The following is an 18,289-nucleotide window of genomic DNA, read 5'->3' on the forward strand; positions in this document are numbered from 1 at the left end:
TGATGAGTGGATAACCTGATGCTTGGCGCTTCAATCGATACGTATATGCTAGTCCTATTCCGGTAATAGCAATATCACGTGACATACTTTCTCGCCCATAGGCTTGGTCTGCGGCGTGTCATCCTCGATGTCTACACCGGATGCGAGGAAGAATTGAAGACCGCCATGATAGGCATGTCTGACATTGCTTCAATACATCTCATTTGCCTCTCAGAGGCGACTTTCGGGAATCACAGACATACAAGAAACAAAGGTACATCAAGCCAACGCAATCAATACAGGATAACTGAATGAAAAGACGAAGAAGAAGAAGAAGAAGAAGAAGAAGAAGAAGAAGCATGTCTAAGCCCCTTCGCGACTCTTGCGGTAGTTTGCCTGCTCAAGTTAGCTTTCTTAGTTCCTTGAAGCCTGATACCTGAGGTTGCCTTACCTCCTGCTCCACCTGGAGTCCATCAACGACAGGGGCCAACTCAGACAGGATCTCGTACGCCTTCTTATGGTATTCGAGCTGGGCAGCAATCAAGTCCGCCAAGTTGCGGAGAGGCTCAGGGGAGTCCAGGACCTGCGTATGTAATCAGCTTCAACCACCCAAGGGAACAATTCTATACAACGTACATTCTTCATGACGCTGACAGCCTCCTCGGTTTGTCCCACAAACTCGTCCTCAGCCTGTTCAATTTCCACGCGCGCTTCCTCTGGCAGATTGTCCAGGTCACCATGCGCGGCGGCCTTCTTGGAGGCCTTGATCGAATCAAGCGTGAGGCGCGAATTCTCCACATTGCGACGGGCCTTTGTTGCGAAGCTCAAGTTCGTGTTGAGGGTGGTGTTCCATCCCGCCAAGAAGCGCGACTGAATCTGAGCGTCCTGCGCCAGACGAGCCTCGCCGATCTTCTCCGACGCCAGGGCGAACTTCTCCAACGCAGTGGCCAGGGGATCCTCGCCGGGGGCGTGTTGAGCAATCAACTGCGATCCTGCCAACGACGCACGAGCAATGGCATGGCTGAACGTCTTGGGTTGCGGCTTGGCAGATGAAGGCGCGGTCAAGGCCGCCTGAGCCTCGGCCGGAGTGGTCGCATGCGAGAGCAGCTGGACCTTTTCGCTGATAGTGCGACCGAGGTCATTGAAGGACTCGCGAATATTCGGGGGATAGTCGTAAGCTTCATTGGAGTATTGCGAACTGTCCGATTCTCAGAATTGAGCCAATTGGTACCAGGGCTGAACATAAGACTCACGTCACAGAAAGCAGCTTTTGGTGGCTCTGCTTCAAGGCATCCACCCGCTTTTCCAGCTGAATATACTCATCCGGAAGCTGCGTCTTCTCGTCTGCAGTTCCTAGTTGCTCCTTGACGAATTGCTGGGTACGGGCAGCGAAGGGTTGGAACGTGGCACTGAATGACGAATCATAAACATTAGCTTCGAAGCGATCAGAAGCAAAGTCATAGGGAACGCGACCCACGTGAAGTTCTTGCCAAATGCCTGCACTTTATCCATCGTGGGCAGTCCTCCCAAGATAGTCTATGATTGTTCAGAAAATGATACGTCCTTTGAGAGATGCCAACATGAGCGGGATGTTTGGAAGGACATCCAGTGCCACTCCAGTCTCAAAGGCCACCATGACCCTGACTCTGCACGTTGCAGCTGCAAACAATCCAAACGCAGCTTAAGTAATCATATTGCCAAGAGTCAGCCTCAGCCGCAGACAGGGTGGACGACTGGACTCTGATTGGACAATTCTTATCCAACGCACGTGGCATTCATTCTTCCGAGTTCAGGTCTTCGGGAATCAATTTGTTGTCAGGTACTCCAGTACCTGTACTCTGTAGACAAGCTACAGCCTTATATCTAGGGTTAATATCTTGCTGACTATTGTCATTAGTTCTTCTCATGTGGTGAAGCATAATACACTAACCTAGACAACGAATCATGAATCATACAAAACTGTGAAGGATACTAGGTACTACAGACCATGCAATCAATCCCGAATGTAAATTCACTTCCCAGATGTCCATGCCAGCAAGATCTACGGTGAGTATTGCGTACTTACACTTTACAGTCATGACTTCGAATATCAATCAACGACCTGGTTTGGTGCAGACACCTAAGTCATAGTAGCCAACATGGCGCGCATAAGTCGTGAATTAGGCGCTAGGATTAGTGTCAGCGACGTTCTGTATTGAAGGTTGGATGGACCACATGGTCGTATCATACCTGGCCGATCACGATCGACTTTGACAATCTCCTCACCACTTCCATCGTCACGTTGAATAATCTTGCGTGTGGTGATATCAACAGATCCAGAGCCTTCCGGACGGCGTTCCAACTCGATTATTTTGCGTTCGTCGTTCAGGGTCACGATTTCCCGCTGTGGGCGCTCGACCAAAACTAACTGCCCAGACTGAGACGCTGGACGCTCCACAATCACTGGGGAAGATGGTCGGCGCGTGGTGACGGAGACAGACCGAGGCCGAATTTCACGTGGTTCTTCCCAAAGTTCACGCACACGTGATGGGGATCCCTCGATCAAAAGCCGCTCATTGTGCAGATAAGACGAGGACGGGGACTCCAGATATACTCGCTCCGCCCTACGCGGAGGGGAAGGTGTAGGTGAACGGATGACGACCCGTTCGAGCTCCTCACGAACGACCCGGGTTGGCGAATCGTGTCTAGTGGCGCGAATGGCTATCTAAAGATTAGCAAAGTAATCTTGACTCAAACATTGGAAAATCCCACTTTCAGCTCGTCGGATATCTCGACTCAAGGTGATTACTTCATCAATGAGTTCCTTAGATAGTGCCACTTGTACGATGATGATGCGGTCCTGAGGTCAATTAGCACGATGCACAATTGTTAGGGATGATTTTTCATCATACATGCTCAATATATGGATATCCGAGTTCATGGAGAGCTCGAGGGTGAACCAAGCGTTTTGGAAACTTGGTCCGACCTTTCCGTGGATAAGATTTCTCGAAGCGCCTCTCCCTCACAACCTCCTCTCTAATTGATCGCCGGGGCGGCGGGCGACTCCTTTCACGGACATGGCGGTACTCCTCTTCATCGCTGTAGATCTCTTCAGGCTCTGAGATATCAATCTCCTCCTCCTCATAATACTCGGCCCTATCTACATAGCGCCGGGGGGGCGGCAGCGGTGGAGACGGAGGGCGGCGGAAGCCCCGACTGATCGAAGGGGCGCGTTCAACTCGTCTCGCAGGCCTTCGGTCGAATGTGTCCAAGGATGATTGACGTCGAAGCAGTCGTGGACGGGGAGGTGCTTCATCATCTGATATCCGAATCAAGGGACCCGAGCCACGTGAGGCATAAACATCCTCTCGGTCAAACAAGTGCTCGCTTCTGCGGGGTAGGCGACGCTCGAACCGGTCTTCCCGAGCCCAGTCAATGTAATCATCACGTTCTCTCACAGCGACGGGAGGGCGGCGGCCACGCCGCTCTTCGCGTGCGCGTGAATGTGAGCGTTCGGGGTAACGTGGAGCATGCCAGCGGTCGCTGCCGCTGTCTGATGACGACGACGATGATGATGTAGTAGAACTGCTCATGGAGACAATCTGATAGCAAACTAAAATGGTTCAATGTCGAGCGACAAGTTGTAGTAGCGAACTACCAAAGAAACAAATTTAGGTCAGAGCTGGCGGAACAAGTCTATCTGTCGTCCTCTGGCCGAAGGTGGGTCAAGTGCTGGTCTGTTGGCAGTTGGCCAGTTGCAGGGGTAGAGGGGGGGATAGGTAGATGGGAAGGGGACAGATCACCAGGTGTAAGAGAGACGAACAACTTTGACTACCGCGAGAGAGAGCTGATATGTGAACACTTCAGGTCACAAAAGGCAAGTCAAGTGGATTTAGGCAGAGAGCGTAAACCTTGTGAGTTTTTGTAGATGAGTGGTTGGTCTACGAAGTGCTCGCTTTGGAGGACGAGCCTACGAAGTTCTCAACTGAGAGAGAGAGCTGCAGAGTGACTTCGGAAGAAATCACACATGGCGCTAATCCTTGATGGGTTAGTGATTGGCTATGGCAGTTGACTCATGACTGCGAATCGAAAGGGGGTGCGACGCAGTGTGTCATCGAATCCCAAACATCATCAGGATTGTCTTTTCCACCGTCCACCGTACCAGCTGTCCTGCTACCGCCAGCGCAACCGCCCGGAGATAACCGCAGTCAAGAAGGATGTACAGCGCCTCGATATTATTCAGGAGCACCAGGTGCGCGTTAGCAGCACGGAGGGACAAAAAGGAGAAGAGACAGGAAATATCATATGGCAATTTGGTAAATGACAACAGGCGCTGCAAGATACCGGTTGTTGTTGTTGTAGTGTTAGTCGGTACAGCGCTCGCAGTAGCCGACGGTGGCAGTGTCAGCGGGCTGGTGGAAGAGGATGTAGTAGCTGTCATGTGCAATTGTGTCGCCGCAAGGCTGTCCGCAATTGAGCACCCGTTCTCCGGTGCTTCATTGTCCTTCGATCCCCAGATTACCAAGAGAATAGGGAACAACTTCGGGCAGCTGCTGACGACTAGAGCTGTGCTGATGGCGCTTGGACTGGGAGGTGATGGCGGAGGGAGTGGCTGGATCAAGGCCGGTGCAGTATATACACGACGCAACGGCACTTGGTTGCCCGCAGACGAAGTGCTCTGCGGAACAGAAGTTGACGACTGGTTAGAGTTGGGCGTGGGATGAGGCAGCTTTTGCTGCATGTCATGGCCGGACGGCGACCGGCTCAGTTTAGTAGGGCTTGACGTTTGGTTACCCGGGAACGTGGGCGCAGATGGTGTGGAGGCATCGCTATCAGAGAAGGATCCGCTAGTGGCGGATGACGCTCGTTTGACCAGGATCGACGCGCCGAGTCGAACAGTTACATGGTGTATGAACGTCGCCAATCCATTCAGAGTCAAGAAGAAGAGGTACTGGATGATCACCGGTGCGTTCGAAAGGGGGGTCGAGGCCAAGGAAGACGACTTCTCGATATGTGCCCAAGTCAGGTATACGTCGAATAAGAGAAGCAAGATACCGAGTCGAACGATGGAGCGCTGATCTGTGAGCCTGGAGAACTGATTGATATAAGGATGTCTTGTCACTTACATCCACCCGATTGTCGTCCCGTCCGAGCCGGTTGAACAGCAAGTGACGATAGACCTAATGGTATTAGCATGTCCTGGTGAATTGCTTGTTTTATAGACACTTGCCTGGGGCTTGATCAACACTAAATCAATGAATATCACGACATAGTCGTGCTCCACGTATTTGTCGGCGAATCGCTTGCAGCGTGGGCATTGTGTCAGGCGCACACCCTTGCCCAGTGTGCGATCATCGGCTCGGCTGTACGTCGTATAGAGATGAGAGACTGGGAAAGAGCATTCGATGCAGATCGGCATGGCACCATGGCATGGAGGTGTTGAAGATCTATCTAGTCAGAACGGCAATGGATTTCCCGCGATCACCACCGAGGAACCGACTCCGTAATTTGCCAAAGGTACGGAGTACATTTGTAACGGGTAGGTCGGTACTAGGTATTACACGGTAATACCTGTAATCCGTACCTATGCCTACTGGAACCTACCTAAGTACTCCGTACACGAGCAGTACGAATAGGTAACCACTTGCGGGGAAGGTATTGATACTGCTCCAAGTGACGCAATCAACGAGGTGCCAACGGACCACATTGCATTGTGTCCTAGTTTTTCGTTCAAGTTGGGAAATATACGCAAAATCACAGCTGAGCGTGCAAATTGGGGGTCTTTGATCCTTCGATCTGGTATGACTCTATACACAGAACTGGAATACATGAACTTGGTACATTGGTAGGTACCTAGGTACCTAAGGTAGATAGCACTCGTTCGTTCGCTTTAGCACCCAAATTCTGCTGGATTCGTTCACCGGAACAATGCGACACCAAATGGGACCGGCGGCTTCAAGGTTGTGAACCGATAGATCCTCGACGTGACTCCTTCTCCGGGTCAGGCCCATGCAGGAGACCGATTGTTGGAAGATCTCGAAGGACTTCGGGAAGTTCAGGCTCCTGGTCACCGTCGTGGAGAAGAATCAATCGATTGTCGTCATCGAAAGTGTGTCCCCAGATCCTAGAAAAAACCACTCAGTATCAAATAGCATTTATCCATTGCTTGTCACTAGGAACATGAAAGCTGAAACGTACGGGTTGATTCCTCGCACTCGTGACAGGACGGCATCGATAACTTCGTCATCGAAGATGATCGAGGCCTCCTCGTCGGTGATATCGGGGCGTCGGGGTAGATATTTGTAGATCAGATCGAGATCGATGACTTTACCATTCTTATCGCGCTTGTCAGGCGGTAGGCACAAGATTTCTCGAAGCTGTTCGTCCGAGAATCTCAGGCTCAGATCGGTTGGAAAGTCGTGATATTGAAGTAGCCCAGTGTCCTTTTGCGCTTGCGGACCTTCTTCGAATGAAGTGCCGATCGCTTCATTTCCAGCGGCCATGGTTTGGTGGCGTCAGAGAAGTACTGGAAATTCCGGATACTCATGTACTAGGAAAACGAGTCGAGGGAAAGATTTCATTTCCATAGTGCGAGGCTGTGTTGGGACGTGAAATGCGCGTTTAATGCATTATTGGGTCAGATATCTTTAGACGTGGGGTAGTACTACAGGCCTACCCAGTATCGGATTCGTTGACCTGGCTTTCATCTATGCTTCTTTGACTTCATTCTGCGTCATCTTGTCCAGTGGATAACCGTCACCAGTCCTCATTTTTCAGGAACCAAGAAAGGTTACTCATTGGCTAAGGTATGGTAGTTACAGTATATTTCTTTCATTCGTCATCAATGAAGGTTTCCTCGAGTTGATATCGATACTATATTAGGACGTTTTCGTTTGGTAATATTTCATAGAGATGTCAGATATGTTGTGTACTAAGTAAGGACCGTGCAATTGGTCCGGTTGCGTGTACTTCGTTCTTTGTCATGATCCCTATGATGTTTGAACGTCTGTGCAGCCTGTTGAGTCTCTTGCTTGAACTCTGACGGATTACCGAAACCGGCACTGTAGATCTATCTTCCTGGGTCCCATTGATCAGCTCGAACAAACCCGAAAGTTTCCTGCTGAACTAGAAAACGACATGTTCAAATCTCATGGGGGGTTATCATCCAGCTCAGAGAAAGTCAGCACTACTTGCTAGTGTAGTACTCAATCGCGATGTCTTCAAGTCGAAAGTATCTTGACATCTTTACTCGCAACCAGTTCCTCCTCATCACGTCTGAGTTCCCGAAGGATCATCCAAACCCAAGTTTACCAGATCATCTTCCATTTCTAGTAAGCCCATGGCCCAGCGTGTCCGCGCAGGCTTGGCCACCTTGACAAATCGTCGATCGGCAATAGCGTCTGAGTCTGCTATGTCAACTTGTTTGTCGGCCAAGGGACCGCGATGGATTCGTCCTTCGTGCTGGTGAAAAGACATTAGTGATGCAGATAGCGTTCGATGTCAGAAATCCGTCACTTACACTGCTTTCAAAGCTCGAGAACGTCTCAGGCGGGCTGTATGGGGGCCCTTTACCTGCTTTGGCTGCAGAGCGCCATGCCGTTTCGCATCCAGTCGCGATGGCGGCTGCGGATTGCCAGCCAGTGAGGCGGGAAATGTTGCGAAGGGTTGTGATTGTCCATTCCCGCTGCGCCTTGTCCATAAACTGAACGCCAGCGAAGAACATGGGGACACACATGTCAATCAAAATTGCCGCCAAGGTCGGGTTGACGCTCCCGGTCTCCAGGCTGTATTGCTGCGCGTAGTAAATGCCCGCCATGATCTTTCCAATCAGCATCGAGTACTCTTCTGTCGTTGCTGCAGCTGTAAAGGCAGCCACCATAGCAGCTGGGGGCATGCAAGGATGGAAACGATTGAGGACGATCCGGCCTGTATAGTAGAAGGCCCACAAAACCGCTATTTGCTGTGACCGATATTGCACGGCTGGGCCAAATGGACTGGCCATGGGCGCCACACTATCGGCTGGCAATGGCGCAAATTCTGGCCCCAGTTGTCGTGCGAAGAAATCGAACGCTGAAGAGATCGCTTCCCATTCGGATTCTGCCCCCGCTAGAGAATGATCAGAGTCTTCTTTTGGCGACTCTGGATAAGGTGCCGACTCGCTCGTTGCTGTGGGCATAGCCGGTATCTGACCGTTACCTGTGTTCGAGACCATGCCATACGCTGGATGTCCATGGTTCCCCGAACCGGTTTGATGCCCTGACTGCGGCGCTTGTGGGAATCCCGACGGTGCCTGGTTGAAGCGAGGTGAACCATCAGCTCCCGGGTAAAACTGTTGGCCAATCCTGTCGGTCTCAGCAAAAGGCTCCGGATATCCTGCGCCAGGCGGCTTCCCTGCGAAGCGACTCATGAACCGCAGAAATCCTCGATGTGGCCGCGATTCAACCCCAAACTCTTGAAGAGCTTTGATTTTCCTTTTGCGGTCCCTGAAACCAAAATCAACCAGACGGCCCATCAGAAGTACCAGGTGGTCAAATGAACCATAGAGTGCATCGGCCTTGCCGAGTCCGGCACGAGGGGGACATTGGGTCCATTGATTATAGGGAAGACTATGAGATGGTATAATGTCAGCATGTAAAAGAGGAGACGAGAGGTTGGGAAGGATTGGGTTTGGACATACAACAACTCATTTCCACTAATTAAACTTTGGAAAAGGTCCTGTTTGCAATACCACCAGTAAAGGTCACATTGTATGCGGAATTCTTCGATGTCTTTTGCAGTGAAGTGTGGTTTCCTGGCACTCTGATAATCGTCGCTTTCAACATGTCCAGCTTGGTCGTAGTTCACGGCATTTCCAGCGAGAACAGACAAGACAGCGTCACTGACCTCAGCCTCTTTCTCCGAGAATGGGTCATCTTCATTGTATGCATGCGGTGTTAAACTGTCATCCATTCCCCACCAGCCTTGCTTTCGAGCCTTCGCATCACGCCGATGAGCACGGAGGTCTCTCGTTAGCTGAGTGAAATCTATCTCTCTGATGAGTTGAACAGCGCCTGCAACGTGGCTGTTCCATTTCACATGCTCTGCTGCCATAACTTCGAAAAAGGCGAGGACAAGCGTGGTAGCCAAAGTGGAAACGTCGTTTCTGCGCAAGGGAAGACTGAGGGCCTTCCACAATCTGCGTAAGGAGTAGTGGTAGTGTCTCAACGGCACAGTGAGAGGGGCCTCCTGTAGTTTCGAAACGTGCAAACTGCTCACAGCGAGAATGGCCTGCAGAAGTGCCGGGTGTTCTAGAGACCTTAGCGGCATGGTATAATTCCATAGTCCTTGTTGGGAAGTGGGAACGTGCCCGGTAAAGAAAATCGACGAATTAATATGATGGCGTTCCCAAATTGACAGTGATGGCCCAGTGGCATGGATAAAATGCACCCATATCCGGGCAGTAACAGGGTTGTTTAGAGGCGATGAACCCAGGGATGGTCGATATGATGCGAGAATATTAGGCTTATTCAGGAACGCGGTATACGATCTGACGAGGCCACCACCTTGACTGGCTGATGCCATGATTAACGGTAATTGATTGCTGTCAGTGTTCGACGTTTGCTCCTCTAGGTCAACGTCGGATTCGGCGTCGAAGCTGTCGTCCTCATGGGCTTGTGTTCGAGCGGACATCCTGGACGGAACATGGCCCACTTATTATAGCCATTAGCAATAACGTCCCTCCTACCGTTTCGAAACCTCGAAAACTCACCATGATGCCGACTCCGGTTCTCTGTCTGCTTTGGAGTTGGATTATTACTCGAAGGACACCCGAGCAACTCTACGCCTTCACTTACCTGTGTGGAGAAAATAGATTCATTGTTAAGAAGCTCGTTGGCTGGCAATTGTTGCGGATGTTGCCCGACGTCTCCAGGTATTGTTTGTGTTGCGTCAGGACGAGCTAGTGCGTCACGGGATACTTCGTAAGGGCGTGGAAGGCCCGCATTCGATGAATCCAATGCGCCAAAGGCGGTGTTTTCACTCGAGAGAGACCCCGATGTATGGAGGGAACCTGCATTGACTTGGGAGAAATGAAACGGTCGAGTTTGGACATGCGAATCGCTCGCTGTTGACGTCTGATGAGGATGCTGTAGGAAGGAGGGACCGGAAGTGCTATTCGAGAAGCCCGTCGGCTCAGTATTAAGTGGCATGCGCGGAGCCAAAAGACGTTGATACGAGTGTGACCGCTGCCCATCAGTAAGCTGGCTTGATTGATGTGGCCATGCCATTGGAGACAATCCAGCTGCCAACGCTGAATTCGAGTTGGCAAGGATGCCGAGAGAATGCCTGTAAGTGATTTGATGCGGATACCACACGCATTCGCGATTTGCTTTGGTGCAGTTCTTGCACCGTGGCTTTTCCTCTCCGCATTTGATCCGACGTTTCCTGCATGCTGTGACAAGGTCATGAGTGTCAAAATCTAGAGCCGAGAGAGTCCGCAGACCTACTCAAGCATCCCGTTTTTGTCCTTTTCTTAGGTTGTTTGGGTGGAGGAGCCGATGAAGTCGGCTTGACCGGTGCACCCTCCGTCCTGGGGGCGTTAGTTGAGGACTTTGGGTCTGGTTCAGCAGCTCCGCCGGCCTCTCCCTGCTCAGCGCTAGTCTTGTCCATCACGGTTGATGATTAGACACCGTGACAAAGTGCATTGTTGGGTGGCTTTTATGGGAGACGACGATTTGGAAGTGGCCGACCAAGAAGTCGCCGAGATATGTAGGGTAGTACATGGATGACTTTCAACTGATTTTCCGTGCTACAAACTTGTATCCAGCTGGGAAGGTTAGCCAAACTCTCGAGGATCGATTTAGGCTCAAGTTAGCTTAGGTTAGTTTAGGTTATTATGATTCACGGCAAGCATGAGCTGCGACTGGAGGCTCTGGGGCAATTGATCTGCGGTTCGAAGTGTCGATCGATCCGATGAGCTTATCACTGGCATTCGTACAGAGTAAATACAAATAAAGTTACAGTACGAGGACATGCACGAAGCACAATGCCACTGGATCATAGCTCGTGAAGTGAACGACTCATCGATGAAATCTGGATGAGCTACGTGCTAATACTCGTTCAAATCCATGTAATACTCCGTAATCCAATTCTCATGTGGGAACGACGATGAGACAACACGACAGTTTAGGGCTACGGGAACTTGTACGTCGAAGAAACTCCGTAATATTACGGTTAATGGCCTCAAAGCAAGCAAAATTGGCCAAGCCCAAATACGGAGGGTTCTTCCAATAAGTTCCACTTGAACTCTCATCATCGACAGTCAATCTCCGGCGCAGATATGTATCAAAAAGACCCGCAAATCTCCATGTGTCTACCCTAGGTTAACCTAAACCGGATAGACTAGATGCTCGACAACCTTGGCATTCCTTGTTTTTGGGTGTCCGTTTATGTATCTCGGTCCAAGAACACGACGGAATAGGTTAATACGGAGTACTTTTTACTGGCAGACTTGGATTAACTACGAGTAACTAACTAATGATAAACCCCGTACCGTGGTTTAAAATTTCGATTCCAGCTCTCATAGTTACTCCGTACGGAGTATTTCGTAGGAAATAAAAATCATCCTTCGGAAAGTGTGCAACGCAGTCCGGAGTAATACTCGAGGGTGAGACCCTGACAAAGGGATAGTTTAGTTACGTTTAATTCCGCAAACATACTCCGTACTCCGTATTCCTCGCGCATACTCGAAAGGCCACTACGGAGTACTCGTACTCGTGGGCTAGAGCACTCCGTACATACCGTGGAGTTCGGATGTGGACATAACCTACGAGCAGTTTATACAGCAAAACCCAACACTCGGTAGCATAACATTGCTAAGTACAACTGCCAAAACCAGCGGAAGAGTGTACGGAGTACGCGTAGTCGCGTACTCGTCCTCCGTTCCTCCGAATCTAGTTTATGCTCGTTGCAAGTGGAAATAACTACGAGTAGTTTAATAGGTTATGTATGAGAACTCATATGATAGATAGCTTACCGTACAGAGTACCATCAACCAGCTTGGCGGCTTGGCGTTGACGAGACTTCGAATACGGGACGCGTAAGTACGAGTAACTTACGGAGTATGGAGTAATACGGAATTCGCTCGTCCGTGCTCGGATGAATGTTTTGCCGTTGGCGTCCTACAAGTTCGGGTGACAGCTTGTTGACCGCCTGCCCATTCTGTGACAAGAACAGGAAAAAAATCAACAACGAACTATGAGTACAAACTGCCATCTCAAATCCATATCGATTGGCAACGCTGAGCAGCTATCGGCGCCATGTTCGCAGTGCCAGGTTGGTCAGTCTCGGCCGCGGATTTGAAACCGCAGACAGAGACTCCGGCAGCACAATCAATCTCCACATCATCCAGCGAAAAGCCTCGGTCCCAGTCTAAGAAGAGAAAGCGCGGTCAGAATAAAAATGGCGACAAAGTCACAGGATCAAATGTGGACGAAATGTTTAGGCGTCATATTCAGGGTGATTCGATGCCTTACATGAACGGAGACTCCGTAAAGGAGGTTTCGAAAGGAAGCAAGAAGGATAATCAAAAGAACCGCGATTCCTCAGTGAAGCGGAAGGGAGAAACCAATGAAGAGACCAAGGGCAAATCGAACAAGAAACAGAAGAAGGCTCACGATGCCCAAACGTCCATTGAAGAAATTGACACTGCGAGAGCGCCAGCAAACGCCATTCCTCCGCCGCCGCCCCCTCAAGCAGCGAAACTAACGCCGCTGCAGCAGAAGATGCGCGACAAATTGGTTTCGGCTCGATTTCGCTATCTGAATGAGACCTTGTACACGAGTCCGTCGTCGAAGGCGTTAGAGATGTTCTCGAATAACCCAGAGTTTTTCGCAGAGTATCATGCGGGCTTCTCGAAACAGGTGAAGGAGTCATGGCCATCAAACCCGGTAGATGGCTACATTCAAATGATCAGAAGCCGTGCAAATATCCCTGTATCTTCCCAGAAAGGTCAGAAAGGAAAATCTCAACAACGAGCGGCTCTTCCACGGCGACCGAATGGTTTCTGCACAATCGCTGATCTTGGCTGCGGGGATGCCCAGCTTGCCCGAGCGCTCATTCCGTCGGCGGATAAGCTGAAGCTAAAGTTCCTCAACTACGACCTACACGATCCAGACCCTCTCATAACGAAGGCGGATATTTCCAACCTACCTCTACCAGATGGCAGCGTCGACATCGCCATCTTCTGTTTGAGTCTTATGGGCACGAATTGGATATCTTTCGTTGAAGAAGCGTGGCGCGTTCTACGCAGTGATGGAAAAGGCGAATGCTGGGTTAGTGAGGTCAAGAGTCGATTTGGCAAAGTGCATCGGAAGAAAGGGCCAAAGAAACCCGAAAGCAACCGACAGAAGAAGAAAATGCTGAAGAAGAAGAAAGGCAAAGCCGATGATACCGATATGGAAGATGATAGTGGCGACGAGGAGATCTACGCTGAAGATGCTCTGGCCAACCCTCAAGGGCAGGATGAGACAGACATCTCAGCGTTCGTTGACGTGATGAACGCCCGTGGATTCCGACTCAAACCCGACTCGGTGGACAAATCCAACAAGATGTTTGTTCGCATGGAGTTTGTCAAGCAGAGTGGTGCTCCAACGAGAGGAAAATACGCTGGCGTGACGCCCGGAAGGCCAGCGGCTGCACAAAGCACCAAACGGTTCATTGACGCCGAAGACGGGGAAGAGTTGACACCGGAGGAAGAGGCCAAAGTCTTAAAGCCTTGTGTATATAAGACTCGATAAAATATGCGCCTCGTGCGCAGTATAATACACAAAACTCAGTACAGTACGATCAAGGATTCGATGATGAATCGATCGTGCAATCATCTTGGAATAGCATTTCGTAATGTGGTGATTAGAATCATTTTACTTTAGCAATATCCTGCCTCTTGTCTATTGATTTGCATTCAGCGTGGCCACAGCTCTGGCCATTTCCTCTTCATCATAGATTCGGAAGCCTCTGTCCTTGGTCACGCTCGCGAGTTGAACATTTTTGGCATCCAACTTTTCTTCCATGACTTGTTTGAGGGTCTTCAAGACGAGAGTTTCAGCTTCCGCAAGGGTCAATGAGCGATGGTACTCGTTCTGCAGCTCGGCCTGGGCGCCTTCGCTGCCAGAGCCAATGGCTTTGGCATCATAACGGTAGAAAGTACCCGACGGTTCAGCATGATATCTGCAGAATGGCGCTGAGCACAAACTGTCCGTTAATGATTTTGAGAGGGTAGACATACAGTTGCGGCCCATCTTCATCATACCCCGCGATCAACAATGCAACACCGAATGGTCGGCTCATCACGCTCTCTTCACCATCCGCACCCTCACCAAATCGAAGAGCGAGGTCGCAAATGGCCTGTGTACAGCTCTCGACACGGAGCGACTCGGCGTAGTGAAAGGCATGCTGTTGGCACTCTACCCGGGCATGTTCGATCATGGATCGCGCATCCGCCTGCAAACCCGACATGGCGCAACCAATGTGTTTGTCAATTTCGACAATCTTCTCAACCGAGGAGGCTTCGAGGAGCGGCGAGGTGACACGTTTCTCCACACCGAGAATAACACCTTCCGATGTCGCAACCTATCCTGCATTAGTGGCACGAAGCGTGGTCGTCAGGTACTGCTGGAGGACCGCGTACGCCGATGGCTGTGGATCCAAGCTTGATAGCTTCAAGAGAGTACTCGACCTGGAACAGACGACCTTCCGGGGAGAAGGTGCTGATTGCCTATTAACCTTTGTCGCCACCATTGAGAGGTCGGACACCAGGATAGCATACTTGATTCCACGGTCTACGCGGTGCAGTTAGCTTGACTGTCGCGGATGGCATTGAGATGTGAACAGAGCGCCAAAGCTCACCGTATTCTGATCGTGCAATGAACATTGTCGTTGATAATTGCGGACAGCTTAAGCACAGTAACTCCAGTGAAAGATCGCAGCAACAAGCGGACGGGGCAGAGAGACGCTGTCTGATGGAGCTCCGTCGAGCTGCCGGCCAGTTGGTCAACCATACGCAAACCAGGCTTGCCTAATGCAAAATGCGCTAAGCCGAAGAAGGCATTAAGTAAGTTGTTTAAAGTAATGCCTCAGGCAAGGCACATGACACCAGCTTTCGCCTGGAAATTCAGGCATCAAGAACATCAGGGTTCAGTTTGAGTGTCGGATGGATAAACATTCCTGTCCGTCGAAACGCGATCATGTTCCCGGAGTACATTCACGCCAACCAGCCAACTACAGCCTGAATGGAAGTGCGACGCGACGCGCGCCTCGTCTTCACGCGATCGCCTATCATTCCCCTCCCTCGCCGCACAACTCGATTTCTTTGAATTGAATGGTTGGGAACATGGATCAGCTCCGTGGAAGCGCGTCTGCTGCGAGAAGTTTACACCGGGTGAACAGCACAACTACAGAACGCCGCACGCAACGGACAACTGTCACGACGCGCGAGAAAGCTCAGGTCAAGACGCGGAATCTCACTAGAGAACCTTCCAATGCGGGGAATCGAGGCGAGGTTGAGAAGTCCAGGTCCAAGAAAGCTGCCGGAGATGCAGAAGGCCACTATTTGAAAAAGAGAGAGCAAGACAAAGATGTGACTGAAGGCATGGGCTCAGTGGTCAATCTTGGACTACGAAGGAAGGCTGACTGGTTCGGAAATTAGCACCATGGAATCCACAAGCGTCCTTGACAGAGCATTCTTCTGCTCCTCTCGCGTCCCGCGTATCCATTCCCCCGCTCACGTCGGCCGCGCCGAACTCGCTTCAGCCACCCTCATTGCGGTCGCTTTCGATAGAGGCGCAGGAGCAGGCAATCCTGCAGGATATCCTCTTTGTGTTCATGGGTTATGAGGGACAGTATATCCATTACCACAGCTCGTATGATCCATCAGAGGAGAAGGACCGATTAGTTGGGCCATCTTTCCAAATTGCCCCAGGTCTGGACCCGAGTCTCAAAGACCTCACATTGTCAATGCTGAAAATGGCAACGCACTACAGCGCGTTGGAAGCGTTTGTGGATGTGCTGGGTCGGCCAGAGTATGGCGCTGTCAACCACGCCCTTTGCGCAGCCATTAGGAAGCTCTTGAAAGATTACCTCATACTGATTGCTCAATTGGAAAATCAGCTCCTCAACAATCCAAACTTCACATTGCACGTCCTTCATCTACACACAATGCCGACTAGCCAGAGTCTAGCGCAGCTCTATTCTCTGGCACAAGAGCTTCTCAAGAGGAATGGCCTACTTGATCCCGATTTGGATGAGTCACTAGTTGACTTTGACGATGTCGATAACATTCTCGAGCAGTTGAAAGAGGGTGGTGACCTTGTTCCTGGTGGCATGTCTAGCAAGAAGATATGCAAGGGTGGCAACGTTCTCCGATTGTTGACAGAACGATTAGCGACTTTTTCCGGTGACCCTGCCACCAAAACACTACTCCAGACGCTGCTTCGAGAAGCAAGCAGGCCCTATATGGTAATGCTCAATGAGTGGCTACATCATGGTGGCATCAAGGATCCGCACGGGGAGTTCCTAATCAAGGAGCAAAAGTGGATTAAGAGGGAAAAGCTTGAGGAAGACTACACCGATGAGTATTGGGAGAAGCGATACACGATCCGAGAAAATGAGGTTCCTCCGCAGCTGGAGAGTGTACGAGATAAGGTCTTGCTGGCAGGAAAGTACCTCAACGTTGTGCGCGAATGTGGTGGGGTGGATGTCAACAAGGCTGTCAAGGACGTTCCCAAGACGTTCGATGATCCTCGATTTCTCGACAATGTCAATGACGCGTATGCGTATGCAAACGCGTCATTGTTGAACCTATTACTGACCAAGAACTCCCTTACGACACGGTTCCGGTCATTGAAGCATTACTTCTTCTTGGATCAGTCCGATTTCTTCTCATACTTCCTCGAGCTAAGTGCCTCGGAACTGAGGAAACCGGCAAAGCACGTCAATGAGAGCAAACTACAGTCGCTTCTCGACTTGGTTCTGCGGCAACCGGGCAGTATCACAGCACAGGACGCCTTCAAGGAGGACGTCAAAGTAAACATGAACAAGATTGGACTGACGAAATGGCTCATGCAAGTTGTCAGCGTGTCTGGCATTGACCAAGATAACCCGGAGGCCGCAATCGAGAAGCAACAGACAACCGCGACAACTTCGACGGAAGAAGAAAAAGATATAACAGGTTATGATGCACTCGAGCTGGACTACATGGTTCCTTTTCCATTGTCCTTGGTGATTAGTCGGAAGACCGTCCTCCGCTACCAACTCATCTTCCGACATCTACTCTCACTGCGTCACCTGGAGATGATGCTTGTGAATTCCTGGCAGGACCAGCAAAAAATGATTGGCTGGAGGCATAAGTCTTCAGATCGTCGCTTGGAGATGTGGAAGCGACGGGCCTGGACACTGCGTGCGAAAATGCTGGTGTTCGTCCAACAGCTGATATACTTCAGCACTGCCGAAGTCATCGAGCCCAACTGGCAGAACCTAATGGAACGGGTAAGCGGGACAGAGGCTGCTAGCAGTAACCTCCCGCACGATCCGAAGCAAGTTACGCGAACGGTCGATGAGTTGATGCAAGATCACGTCGATTTTCTGGACACCTGCCTCAAAGAGTGCATGCTAACTCAGGGCAAACTTCTCAAGGTATTTCTTCTCTAGCCGATCCTAGCAACCGGACAAAAACTGAGAAGATCGTGCAGATCCATGCGAAGTTGATGACTTGCTGTACAATGTTCGCTTCCTGGACAGGGGCCGCCCTTGCTCGAAGTGTCGCATCCGCCGACCCTGACTTGTCGGCGGGCTCGGAGCTGGGGCCACCAGACGCGAGGCCATATGACCCAATGCGATTAGCTAAGTTAGAGGACACCCTGAAACGATACGAGGATCACTTCAACCGACATTTGCGGATCCTCATGGATAGGTACGCAGCTCTCTCTTTCCCGACTTTGACCGAGTTCTATACTGACACGAGATTGTAGTTTGAATTATTTTGCGGCGACAGAAAGTGTTGTGTTGTTGAAATTGGCACATTCCTTGAGCTCGATCAGTAAAGAAGATTGATCAAACAAGGCCCCTAGTTCCACCTTTTGCTGTAATGATGCATGCTACAGGAGTTTGGCGATTATGTTTCTTCCTGTGCTCTCTTCAGGGTGCTAGGTTTTGGCGCTGTGAGATCGGCTGGTATTGTGGTGGTACTTGGCTCGGTTATTGACATGATCATGATGACGAAGACGATCCATAGATTTGGTTCTAAATACCTACCTACCTAGCTAGCTACATAGCTCCACGGACTGAACTCAGTCAAAGA

General features: G+C 50.6%; 8 protein-coding genes across 8 annotated transcripts; 2 read left to right on the plus strand and 6 right to left on the minus strand.

Moving 5' to 3' along the window:
- Nucleotides 1–342: 342 nt before the first annotated feature.
- On the minus strand, nt 343–1,491 carry VTN31DRAFT_3041 (uncharacterized protein; the record flags this gene model as incomplete). The annotated part of the gene is made up of 5 exons (XM_069403277.1): nt 343–375; nt 431–562; nt 616–1,177; nt 1,233–1,388; nt 1,457–1,491. The coding sequence occupies 5 exons, from the start codon at nt 1,489–1,491 to the stop codon at nt 343–345; spliced, it is 918 nt and encodes a 305-aa protein (XP_069262474.1).
- Nucleotides 1,492–2,098: 607 nt separating this feature from the next.
- VTN31DRAFT_3042 (uncharacterized protein) lies at nt 2,099–3,551 on the minus strand (the record flags this gene model as incomplete). Its single annotated transcript, XM_069403278.1, has 4 exons — nt 2,099–2,145; nt 2,209–2,679; nt 2,731–2,818; nt 2,871–3,551. 4 exons carry the CDS (start codon nt 3,549–3,551, stop codon nt 2,099–2,101), a joined length of 1,287 nt encoding a protein of 428 aa, XP_069262475.1.
- A 518-nt stretch (nt 3,552–4,069) lies between these two features.
- VTN31DRAFT_3043 (uncharacterized protein) lies at nt 4,070–5,377 on the minus strand (the record flags this gene model as incomplete). The annotated part of the gene is made up of 3 exons (XM_069403279.1): nt 4,070–5,032; nt 5,085–5,138; nt 5,189–5,377. 3 exons carry the CDS (start codon nt 5,375–5,377, stop codon nt 4,070–4,072), a joined length of 1,206 nt encoding a protein of 401 aa, XP_069262476.1.
- A 536-nt stretch (nt 5,378–5,913) lies between these two features.
- Nucleotides 5,914–6,461, minus strand: VTN31DRAFT_3044 (uncharacterized protein; the record flags this gene model as incomplete). Its single annotated transcript, XM_069403280.1, has 2 exons — nt 5,914–6,082; nt 6,157–6,461. The coding sequence occupies 2 exons, from the start codon at nt 6,459–6,461 to the stop codon at nt 5,914–5,916; spliced, it is 474 nt and encodes a 157-aa protein (XP_069262477.1).
- A 766-nt stretch (nt 6,462–7,227) lies between these two features.
- VTN31DRAFT_3045 (uncharacterized protein) lies at nt 7,228–10,605 on the minus strand (the record flags this gene model as incomplete). The annotated part of the gene is made up of 6 exons (XM_069403281.1): nt 7,228–7,419; nt 7,478–8,564; nt 8,636–9,647; nt 9,707–9,731; nt 9,792–10,387; nt 10,443–10,605. 6 exons carry the CDS (start codon nt 10,603–10,605, stop codon nt 7,228–7,230), a joined length of 3,075 nt encoding a protein of 1,024 aa, XP_069262478.1.
- Nucleotides 10,606–12,254: 1,649 nt separating this feature from the next.
- On the plus strand, nt 12,255–13,733 carry VTN31DRAFT_3046 (uncharacterized protein; the record flags this gene model as incomplete). The annotated part of the gene is made up of 1 exon (XM_069403282.1): nt 12,255–13,733. The coding sequence occupies one exon, from the start codon at nt 12,255–12,257 to the stop codon at nt 13,731–13,733; it is 1,479 nt and encodes a 492-aa protein (XP_069262479.1).
- Nucleotides 13,734–13,883: 150 nt separating this feature from the next.
- On the minus strand, nt 13,884–14,866 carry VTN31DRAFT_3047 (uncharacterized protein; the record flags this gene model as incomplete). Its single annotated transcript, XM_069403283.1, has 5 exons — nt 13,884–14,163; nt 14,222–14,565; nt 14,624–14,702; nt 14,762–14,774; nt 14,842–14,866. The coding sequence occupies 5 exons, from the start codon at nt 14,864–14,866 to the stop codon at nt 13,884–13,886; spliced, it is 741 nt and encodes a 246-aa protein (XP_069262480.1).
- A 459-nt stretch (nt 14,867–15,325) lies between these two features.
- On the plus strand, nt 15,326–18,042 carry VTN31DRAFT_3048 (uncharacterized protein; the record flags this gene model as incomplete). Its single annotated transcript, XM_069403284.1, has 4 exons — nt 15,326–15,581; nt 15,641–17,625; nt 17,682–17,902; nt 17,961–18,042. 4 exons carry the CDS (start codon nt 15,326–15,328, stop codon nt 18,040–18,042), a joined length of 2,544 nt encoding a protein of 847 aa, XP_069262481.1.
- Nucleotides 18,043–18,289: the final 247 nt, after the last annotated feature.

This window comes from Thermomyces dupontii, assembly GCF_041956625.1.
Source record: "Thermomyces dupontii strain NRRL 2155 unplaced genomic scaffold VTN31scaffold_2, whole genome shotgun sequence".
NCBI lineage: Eukaryota > Fungi > Ascomycota > Eurotiomycetes > Eurotiales > Trichocomaceae > Thermomyces > Thermomyces dupontii.